Raw genomic sequence first — 10,522 nt, 5'->3', positions numbered from 1 at the left:
CCAGTTCGCCATCGTCCGGAAGTGCCGGGAGAGGAAGACGGGCCTGGAATACGCGGCCAAGTTCATCAAGAAGCGCCGGCTCTCGTCCAGCCGCCGGGGCGTGAGCCGGGAGGAGATCGAGAGGGAGGTGGACATCCTGCGGGAGATCCAGCACCCCAACATCATCACCCTGCACGACATCTTCGAGAACAAGACCGACGTGGTGCTCATCCTCGAGCTGGTGTCGGGCGGGGAGCTCTTCGACTTCCTGGCCGAGAAGGAGTCCCTGACGGAGGAGGAGGCCACCCAGTTCCTCAAGCAGATCCTGGACGGGGTGCACTACCTGCACTCCAAGCACATCGCCCACTTCGACCTCAAGGTGAGGGCTGGGAGGGGCAGGTGCCCTGGGGAGCAGGAATGAGCCTGCAGGTGAAGTCTGGGAGTTGCAGATTCCCCAGAGAGCAGGGATGAGCTCCCAGGTGAGATCTGGGAGTCGGTGCTCTGGGATCTCTCCCAGTTTGAGGCACATGTCCTCACTTCTTGGAAGGAGGAGCCCAGGGCAGCCCCCAGGGTTGGGTGTGTGGGGACAGACCCAGCTCCTCTCCCCCCCAGCCAGAGAACATCATGCTGCTGGACAAGAACGTGCCAAACCCTCGCATCAAACTCATCGACTTCGGCATCGCCCACAAGATCGAGGCTGGGAATGAATTCAAGAATATCTTCGGGACCCCGGAGTTTGTAGGTGAGACCCGGCTGGCAGCATTCCTGGGGGGCTCCTCAGGGTGCTGCGAGCTTTGGATTGATCCCAGAGGGATGCCCAGTGCCACTGCTGGGGTGCCTCCATGGGGACAGGCTTCCTTCCCCCACAATAAGCCTGTTTTCTCCTCTTTTTCCTCCTAAAGCCCCGGAAATTGTGAATTATGAGCCCCTGGGGCTGGAGGCCGACATGTGGTGAGTGACCCCCCTCCTGAGCCCATTCCCCTGGCTCCAGCACACTCCCTTGTGCCAGTGGATCTCCCCCTGTGCCAAAAGTGTGGGGAGAGGGGCCTGACAATGCTCTGAGGGGCTTCAGCCTCCTCTTCCTCGCTCTTTTCCAGGAGCATCGGGGTCATCACGTACATCCTGTGAGTATAAGGGAGGTCTGGGGGGGTTGGGGCTGTGGGGTGAGCCCCCCACCTCGGGCTGGAGCCTTTGTGGGGTGTCCCAACCCTCTGTCTCCACAGGCTGAGCGGAGCCTCCCCCTTCCTGGGGGAGACAAAGCAGGAGACCCTGACCAACATCTCCGCTGTCAACTATGACTTCGATGAGGAGTATTTCAGCAACACCAGCGAGCTGGCCAAGGACTTCATCCGCCGCCTGCTCGTCAAGGACCCCAAGTGAGGGGTGGGGAGCGGAGCTGGGGGTTCCTCTGGGAGAGGGGACGGTCCCTCCTGCCCACCCCGCTGCAAACAGGCAGCTCCCACACTCCTGGGTTCAGCTCTGAATCCAAAATCTCTCCCCTGCGTGAGGCGTGGGGTGAATTCCAGGATCCCCCCCCAGGGTGCAGCAGCTCTGGGAGGGGTGAAAGGCTGAGTTGAGCCCCCAGGGCTCTGGGGTGGTGGGAGCAGTGGAGCCATGTGGTTGAATGTTGGTCTGAAGGTTCTTCTGCCTGTGTTTGAGGGGTTGGGGGCTGGATGTGACCCCTGCCTGGGAGGCCCTGAGTGCAGTGAGTTTGTCTGAGCTCAGCCAGACCCTAAAGGTGATCACAGGATCCGAGCTGCACTTCCAGGGCTTTACCAGGGAAAGGCAGCAAAGCCTCTGCCCCTGACCACAGCCTTGCTGTGCTTGCAGGAAGCGAATGACCATCGCCCAGAGCCTGGAGCACTCTTGGATTAAGGTGAGAAGTTAAAGAATTGGCACTTTTGGGGTGTCACACCCCCTCAAGGAGGGGTGGGTGCCGACAGCAGCTCTGTGCTCCCCAACCTCCCGTGGGGGCCACTTTGGTGCCGCTGCCAGGGGTCCGTGGGTGGGTGCTGGGGCCACCCAGCTCTTCCTGGGTGTCCCACACTACAGCTGTCCCTCCCACAGGTGATCAAGAGGAGGAACGTCCGGAACGAGGACAGCTGCAAGAAGCCTGAGCGGCGCCGGCTGAAGACCACGCGCCTCAAGGAGTACACCATCAAGTCCCACTCCAGCATGCCCCCCAACAACACCTACATCAACTTCGAGCGCTTCTCCAAGGTCATGGAGGAGGTGGCGGCGGCCGAGGAGACCCTGCGGGAGCTGGAGAGGAACAAGAAGTCCTTCCAGGAGGACATCGAGGCGCTGCGCTCCATCTACGAGGAGAAGGAGTCGTGGTACAAGGAGGAGAACGAGAGCATCGGCCAGGACCTGCGGCAGATCCGGCAGGAGCTGCAGAAGACGGAGGCGCTGAAGAAGCAGGCGCAGGAGGAGACCAAGAGCGTGGTGCAGGCGGCCAACGGCCTCAAGCGGCGCTACCGCAAGCTGGAGAACCGCTACGAGGCCCTGGCCAAGCAGGTGGCCTCGGAGATGAAGTTTGTGGAGGAGCTGGTGTGGTCCATCGAGCAGGAGAAGCAGAGCGGCGAGGGCGATGGCAGCATCCGCTAAACCGGGCGGCTCCGGCCCTTCCTGACCCCCTCCGGTCAGTGTTCCCCGGCTCTGGTGGTGTAGGGGGGGGTGGGTTGTGCCTCCCTGGAGCCCCCACCTCAGGGGGCTTGGGGCTGTGCTCTCCTGGGGTTTGGCTTCCTGCCTGTGGCTCCTGCTTGGCTCGTGGCCCCGTGCTCCTCGTCACTCCCACCACGCTTAGGGACACTTCTCGTCACTCCCACCACGCTTGGGGACACTTCTTGTCATTCTCACCACGCTTGGGGACACTTCTTGTCATTCTCACCATGCTTGGGGACACTTCTCATCACTCCCACCATGCCTGGAGACACTTCTACCCCATCACTCCCTCCATGCCTGGGGACACTTCTCATCGCTGCCACTGTGCTTAGGGACACTTCTTGTCACTCCCACCGTGCTTGGGGACACTTCTCATCACTCACACCACACTTAGGGACACTTCTCATCACTCCCTCCACGCCTGGGGACACTGCTTGTCCCGCCCGGGTCCCCGAGCTGCCCCAGCGCCCTGGGGGGGTGGGTTTGGTGGGCAGACCCCCCTCTGCGCTCCAGCAGAAGCCCCACATGGGCCGGGACCAAGGGCTGATCCCTGCGTGGCCCCCCTGGGTGAGCCCTGTGCCCCCCGGGGTGCTGCCCCACATGCCCCCCAGCCCAGCCCTCACTCTGTGACCAGAATAAAGGTGTCTGTGTAACGGGGTGGCTGCCTTGGCTCCTGCCATGGGAGAGGGGCAGGGCCGTGCTGTGGGGTGACAACCCCTCAGCTGCGCTCCCATCCCAGAGGGATTTCCTAAATTGGGAAGGGAAAAGGTGGGTTTTTTTGCCTTATCAGCCCCAGCAGGGCCAGGTGAGCTCACTATGGGCGTGGAGGGGGCTCTAGGGGTGAGTCTCCTCTTGCCTGGGACCCCAGTGCAGGTCTGGGGGGGTCAGGGAAGGTTGAGGGATGTTTTATGGAGTTGGAGAAGGTCTGTGGGATCGGGGGCTCGGGGAAGGCCCCTGGGTGTGGGGAGGGTCCTGTGGTTTCTGTGGTGTAGGAGCCCGGGAGGGGCTTTTCTCTGGGAGGGGCTTTCCTTTGGGATCACCAGGAGCTTTCCAGCTGCCCGTGGCCCCGGAGCCAAGATCCTGCTGAATTTGATCGGGGGGAATCACCAGCCAGATCCCAGTGGATGGCTGGCAGGAGTCTGGATGGCTGACAGGAGTCCCCCTGGCTGGCCCCGCTGGGCTGGGGGGGCTGTGGTGGCTTCAGCTCTGGGCCCGGGGGGTTTGCTCTGTTTAGGATTTATCTGTCGCTCCCTGGGGGTCTGGAGGGGCCGTGTCCCGTGTCCCTGTCCCTGCTGACGTCCCCACAGGTGTAGGTTTCATCCCAACCCATGGGCCACATGGAGCCGCTGGGAATTTAATCCGCCCTGTTTTTCCGTGCCAAGGCACTTTGGCTCGCAGTGTCCCAGGGCTGTCCCAGGGCTGTGTCACATCCCCAGTCACACATTCCCTGTGCCAGAGCAGCGATCTGACCGTGGTGGGCGGCACCAGAGCCTGGCTGGGGTGGGAGTTTGGAATCCCGCCCCCCCCCTTTGGATGCTGCATCCCAGAACTCTGGGGAAAACTTCAGGGTGCGGATTCAGCCGGAGCCGTGGCCATTCGATCCGCTGGCAGGGATCTCACCGTCACCAGCGGGAGAGGATGTATGGAAATCCTGCAGCACCGGCTGTTCCCGACCCTCCAAAAGTTCACATAGTGCAAAAGCTTCCCGGATTCTCCTCGTGCCGAGGGGTTTAATTTCACGCTCCCAAAAAACTCTTGGAAGTCACCGGTCGCTCACCCTGACCAGGAGGTGCCCTGCCCTGCCCTGCCCTGCCCTGCCCTGCCCTGCCCTGGGGGTCTCAGCCAGGTGGATGCACAAAAAAACCCCAAAGTAAGTTTTAAAAGCAGGATTTGGGGTGTTCTGCTGCTGCCACAGCTGCAGAGAGGGGGGAAAAGAGGGATTTGCTGGGGGGAAAGTGTCCAGGAGGTGAAATACTGCTGGGACTGGGAAGCTGGGAGTTGCAGTGGGATGGGAGGAGGCTGAGGGAGCTGGGGGGGCTCAGCCTGGAGAAAAGGGGGATCAGGGGGGACCCTCTGGCTCTGCAACTCCCTGACAGGAGGGGGGAGCCGGGGGGGGGTCGGGCTCTGCTCCCAGGGAACAGGGACAGGAGGAGGGGGAACGGCCTCCAGCTGTGCCAGGGGAGGTTTAGGTTGGATATGAGGGAAAATTTCTCCCTGGAAAGGGTGATCAGGCCCTGGAAAAGGATGCCCAGGGAGGTGGTGGAGTTGCCATCCCTGGAGGGATTTAAAAGCCGTGTGGGGTGTGGCCCCTGGGGACATGGATTAGTGGTGGCCTTGGCAGCGCTGGGGGAACTCTCAGATTGGATGGTTTTAAGGGGCTTCTCAAGCTCAACAATTCCATGATTTCATGACTCTGCAAATACTAAACCCCTCAGGAAGTGGTGTCGTGCTCGGAACTGATGGGATGTGCTGCTGCTGTGACCTTCCCGTGCTGTGACATCCCAGGATGTTCCGCCCCCATTCCCTTCTTTGCAGCCAGAGCTGACACCACCCTGGGGTGTTTCACTCTCTGTGGACAGACAATACCAAAATGCCTTTTTTAGGCTTTAATTCCCGCTTCCCAGAGCCCGCCTGGGAGGCGGGAGTGAGGCTTTTTTCCCTTATAAGTCTTCCCAAAATCCCAAAACAGTCCTGCAGGGCTCCAACCGACCTGTGAACATGCAGGAAACCCCCCAAGGAAACCACAAGCTGCATCCCACTGGGATCTCTTTTCCTGCCAGGGAGCTGAGCTGCAGCTAATCCGTGGGAAACGCTCCATGGATGCAGGAACGTGGGTGACAGGGCGCAGCAGGGTGTCCCTTGGCCGGGGTGTTCCTCAGCCCTGGAATGGTGTAATCAGAGTGCTGTGGGGCTCCCCAGGCACGCTCAGGGCTGGGAATAGCCTGGGGAATCCGGGGGGATTCCAGAGGGATCCACATCTCCTTCGGAGCACGGAGTCCCCGCTCCAGATATAAAATAATCGGGAGTAAGACAAGGACGAGGCGGTGGGTGTGGCTCCCCTGCGGCTGCTTAAAACACCCCCTGGAGCAGGGTGGGTTTTGGGGTGATTCCTCCCTACTCTGGGGCAGCTGCTTTTCCAGAGCACTGCTCCTAATTCAGGCCCCAAAATCTCAGGAAGGGACCTGCCAGCCAAGTTATTCCAGTGCCTGTGGAGCTCATCCCAAGGGCAGGCTTTGTATTGGCAGGGCACTGCACGTGCCCAGGGACACCATTCCCATGGTTTTAGCCACTGCATTCCCAGGGAAGTGGCAGATTTTGGGGTGCTCCATCTCACCCCAGTGTTCATGAACCTGCTCAGCTAATTGCAGTGGTGTGGGCTGGGAGAGTGAGCCAAGGACAGCCAGGGCTGGCCCTGGAGTTGTCCCCTAAGGCTCGGGAATGCTCCTGCCTGGAATGGGCCCAGCCAGGCCCTGGCCACGAGTGTCCATGGTTTGAACACATCCCCTGCCCTCCCATGGGACCCCAGGCTGGAAGTCACATCCCCGGGGATTTGAGGACCAGTTAAATCAGGACCTCAGAAGGAGATTCAAGTGGATTTTTACTGAATTTGAGAGGTGATGTTACAAACAAGCCGTTGCCTGAAGCCTTTCTGTCTGCACAAGCACAGAAACAGGAGATCTGTTGTTTTCCCAGCGCAGCTCTACTCGTTCTGCTATAAAAATGCTTTTCCAGCTTCTCTTTGGAATATAAAATAATTAATAAAAAAAAAAAAAAAAAACAACCAACCCCAAAACAAAACCCCACCAAGGCCATCCTGTCCATGGGGTTGGGAATAAGTTATCCTCAGTTTTCAACTATATACAGAAGGGACTTGCCAAAGGGCAGTGGGAGAAGAGTTGACACAAATAAACCCTCCTTCCCACTTCCAAGTATTATTTACATCGGGCTGTACAAGGGTCTTCCAGGTCTTCCCAGACCCTGGAAAGCAAGAAGGGAAAAGGGTGAGTATTATCCAAGGTGTTTCCAGCACGATCCCCTCCCCGTTCCAGCCCTCCCAGGAGGTATTTTATTTACCTATGAGCAATTTAAAAGCTTGTTGTGAATATCTTCAAAGACTTGGTTGTAGAGTTCTTCCCTCGACTTCAGGCCGTCTAAATAAACTGGGGAAAAAAAACAAAACCTGGAGTCAGGCTGGAGGTTTCCATCAGGAAAAGATTTTGGGAGATTAGTTTTAAAATATTTCGGATTTTATTGACCCAAATGACAAGTTTGTTTTTTATTGGAAAAAAAACCAGAACCATCCCAAGACCAGAACAAAATCCTTATTCCAGTATAAAGAATCCCTTCTTTTTTATTTTTCCTTTGTTTTTATCCCCTATAAGTCCTTAGAGTATGAAGCAAAGGGAATGAGTTCCCAGCTATAAAACTGCCTGTATTTATCCAGACAAACCAGGCCAGGATTGGGAGTAAAAAATAGCCCCTTGCATCATTCCAGCTGAGGTTTTCTTAGATTAAATCACCCAATTCCTTAAATTCCCTACTCCAGGGCCGAAGGATTTGTGTTTGGGTGGAACTTACCAACATCCACACCACAATCCTCCATCTCCTTCCTGTGTTTTAAGTACATGGGCCAGACGTGTCCATCAAAGAGGCCGGGGGGGTCGGGAACGGTGTAATTCCGTGTGCTGGGAATGACAACAGGGAAAAGGAATGTCCCGGTGAGCCAACAGCTGCTCCGTGGTGGTCATGGAAAAGCTGATTGTCACGGGCCAGTTCCTCAGGGATTGGAGCAAAGGAGGCTCAGGGGGGACCTTCTGGCTCTCCACAAAGCCCTGACAGGAAGGGGGAGCCCTCAGGATCTGCTCCCAGGGAACAAGGGACAGCCTCACGTTGAACCAGGAGGGGGGTTAAATTGGAGATTAGGGGGGGGAAAAAATCATGGCAAGGGTGGTGAAGCATTGACACAGGCTGCCCAGGGCAGTGGTGGAGGCACCATCCCTGGAAGTGTCCAAAAACACGTGGATGTGGCCCTTGGGGACAAGGGTGAGTGATGAACACGGTGATGGTTGGACTTGATCTCAGAGGTCACTTCCGGCCTCAAGGATTCTGGGACTCTGAGTTTAGCACCCGAAAGTCTCCTTCTCCACTTTTATTCCAACTTTCCCACTCTAAACACCAATACATCCCATCCATTGTGGGCTCCCCATCCCTGGAAGTGTCCAAGGCCAGGTTGGACAGGGCTTAGTTGGGATAGTGGAAGGTGTCTCTGCCCAGGGCAGGGAGGTGGAATCAGGCAATCTTCCAACCAAACCATCCCATGATTCCATGATTAATAGCAAGTTCAGGGATCTGTCCTTTAACAGAGAGAAGGATTAGGTTGACACCAAAGAACCTTCTCACCTTCTCCTCCTCTTGCACTCGTCGTACGGCACTGCCAGGTAGTACCGGATGTCAAACAGGTCAATCAGCGGCCTGAGGGAGGGCAGAGAGAAACAATGTGATTTTTAATGCCAGGGGAAAGTGTTAAATCACCCCCAAATCTCTCTGCCTCTCTGGTATTCGTGTCTGTGGGAGTTCTTTCCTCACGGGCAGTGGGTTTGTGGGTTGTTATAAAGGGGTTTTCGGAAGGTCAGAATGGCAAGGGAGGGGCTTTTCCCACCCAAATACCTGCCATGAATCCTGAGGAGGATCACGAAGGATCCTGTGGAGGAACAGACACCTGGCTCATTCCAGATCCTTCCAAACTCAGCAGGAACCCAAAGCTGTGATTCCCCAATCAAATCAAATCAAATCAAACCCTGGGGCTGTGAGAATATGCAGCAAAATTTGGCACAAGGCAACGCCTTGGCTCATCTTCACACTCATGGAAGTGTCCAAGGCCAGGTTGGACAGGGCTTGGAGCAACCTGGGCTAGTGGGAGGTTTGGAGTCCCCAGCCCTGGAGGTGTCCAAGGAACAATTGGATATGGCCCTCAGTGCTCTGGGCTGGGGGGGTGGGTCACAGCTTGGACTCGATGGGCTGGGAGGTGTTTTCCAACCTCAGTGATTCCATGAAGCTCCAGGTTTGGTGGTGGAATATTCCCTCTGGGCAAAGGAAAGGGCTGTGGGAACAGGCCTGAGCGTTTCAGGGGTGTTTGTAACCTTCAGGAGACAGGCCAGGAGCAGGAGGCACTTTGCCAGCACCATCTCCAGTTGGCCATTCCTGGCAGGATTAATCCCAGGCTGCCTCCAGTTTGGGAAGCTGAGATGGTGCTGTCTGGGCTGGTCCAGCCTGTAACAGCTCCAGCTTTGCCAAATGTCACCAACAGCTCCTTCTCCTGAAAGGATTTTGTCAACAAAACTCCACTTTGGAGCCAAGAATGTTTCTCTTGTCACGTTTGCTGGGGGTGATTGGCTGAAGTTTATATATTTAGCTATTGGAATGTTTCTCTCTCTTCCCTGCTCGTTCTGTCTCCCCTTCTCCCTGCCAAGAATTTCCCTGCCCTGGATAAAAAAGGCAAAAATAGGCTGATCTTTGCTCCAGTGTTGGAATCCTGGAGTGGGTTGGGTTGGAAGGGACCTTAAAGCCACCTCATCCCACCCTGTGCCCAGGGCAGGGACACCTCCAGCTATCCCAGGTTGCTCCAAGCCCTGTCCAACCTGGCCTTGAAGTTATTTAATTCTTAAGCTCAGTTTAGTCAGGGTTAAACAAGGGAGAGAACTGTTCCTAAATTCCAGGGGAGGTTCCAAGCAGTGAATGGTTTATCTGCTTGTTCTCATCAGTGAGTTTTCAGGTGGGGGTGAGGGGGATCCCTGTGCCCCTCTGCCACCTCAAATCCTGGTCTAAACCCCCATTAAACTCACATTATTCCCTTCACTTTTTTCATCATTTAGGGGCTGATTTTTTTTACAGTTTCCAGCAAAAAACCTTCAGGGTGAGAACTCAGAACAAAGCAGGGAATTAGTAAAAAAAAAACCAACAAAAAAAAGGAGTTTTTAGCTGTGGCAGGAGGGACCTTCCCTGGCAAACCATGGAGAGTTCCCCAAACCTTACTTGTAATTATAAAGCAGGAAGCCTTCAATGACCAATATATGGATATCTTGGGAAGTTGGCTCTTTAGAGCCAGGTGTGACATTCACCCCGTGGGAACGGGCAAACTTCACGGGGTTCTCAATCCAGGCCCGCACCGTGCTCACCATGGCCTCCATATCCAGGGAATCCAACACTGGATTGGGAGAAAGGGGGGATAGGGGGGTGGGTGGGGAGGGAAAAAGGGGACACGATCAAACCACCATGAAACCGCACGGAAAGAGTGAAAAACAGCAACAAAAATAAATAAAAAAAAAAAATTAGATAGGATGAACTCGTAGGAATTAACAGAAATTTACTGTTAAGGCTTTTTTTTTTTTAATAATTAAAAAAAATAACAACAAAAAAGGAATACTTAGGTAAAAAAATATACATTACTGCATCCTATAGCGAACACTGCTCTTACCATCCCATTGTTTAAAGCCGTCTTCCCCGACTTCTATTTGATCTTGTGGCTGAAATATAGTGAGCAATAAAACATTGCTGCAACCTCAGCGTGATCAGTTCCCTACGAGCCGATCACCACCTGGGCACTACTGCAAACACACACAACAAGCAAGTGTTCACCGACAGTCACAGACCCCCTGCGGGCAACGCCAGCCTTTCCATTCCCGTCTCTCACCAACCCCGCCAGGCTCGGAAAAGCTGCCTGGGCTCGGCCAAACCACTTTGGGTAAAGGCTTTGAGCTTAATCCCCTGATACCGTGTTAGTAAAAAAAAAAAAAAAAAAATTAAAAAAATCGGCGTCAAAGAGTTTAAACTGCAAATCTAGCGTTTAGTAAGTGCTAAAATTCGCATTTTGCAGGAATAG

General features: G+C 55.4%; 2 protein-coding genes across 5 annotated transcripts in view; one reads left to right on the top strand and one right to left on the bottom strand.

The window, feature by feature from the left end:
- The window catches only part of DAPK3 (death associated protein kinase 3), a 6,955-nt gene extending 3,862 nt beyond the window's left edge, over positions 1-3,093 (top strand). For 2 of the 4 annotated variants that reach the window (XM_027908561.1, XM_027908560.1), the window contains 7 exons: positions 134-358; positions 592-721; positions 882-930; positions 1,077-1,103; positions 1,203-1,355; positions 1,810-1,855; positions 2,047-3,093. In XM_027908561.1, the coding sequence (XP_027764362.1) occupies positions 134-358; positions 592-721; positions 882-930; positions 1,077-1,103; positions 1,203-1,355; positions 1,810-1,855; positions 2,047-2,586 (1,170 nt within the window). In that variant the 3' untranslated portion in view covers positions 2,587-3,093. Of the gene's footprint in view, positions 1-73; positions 359-591; positions 722-881; positions 931-1,076; positions 1,104-1,202; positions 1,356-1,809; positions 1,856-2,046 lie in introns of all 4 variants that reach the window. The other 2 variants (XM_027908562.1, XM_027908563.1) reach the window with 2 other exon arrangements.
- A 3,131-nt stretch (positions 3,094-6,224) lies between these two features.
- NMRK2 (nicotinamide riboside kinase 2) overlaps positions 6,225-10,522 on the bottom strand; it is a 7,773-nt gene continuing 3,475 nt past the window's right edge. The window contains exons 3-8 of the mRNA XM_027908556.1: positions 10,118-10,166; positions 9,676-9,847; positions 8,044-8,115; positions 7,222-7,328; positions 6,718-6,803; positions 6,225-6,621 (exon numbers count right to left, since the gene is read on the bottom strand). Coding sequence (XP_027764357.1) covers positions 6,718-6,803; positions 7,222-7,328; positions 8,044-8,115; positions 9,676-9,847; positions 10,118-10,166 — 486 coding nt within the window. The 3' untranslated portion in view covers positions 6,225-6,621. The remainder of the gene's footprint in view (positions 6,622-6,717; positions 6,804-7,221; positions 7,329-8,043; positions 8,116-9,675; positions 9,848-10,117; positions 10,167-10,522) is intronic.

The sequence above is a fragment of the Empidonax traillii genome, unplaced genomic scaffold (genome assembly GCF_003031625.1).
Source record: "Empidonax traillii isolate 1590-97213 ecotype Southwest subspecies unplaced genomic scaffold, ASM303162v1 scaffold1748:size104815, whole genome shotgun sequence".
Classification (NCBI taxonomy): domain Eukaryota; kingdom Metazoa; phylum Chordata; class Aves; order Passeriformes; family Tyrannidae; genus Empidonax; species Empidonax traillii.
The sequence above is the reverse complement of the archived record's forward strand: the minus strand, read 5'-3'. Positions and strand labels throughout refer to the sequence as shown.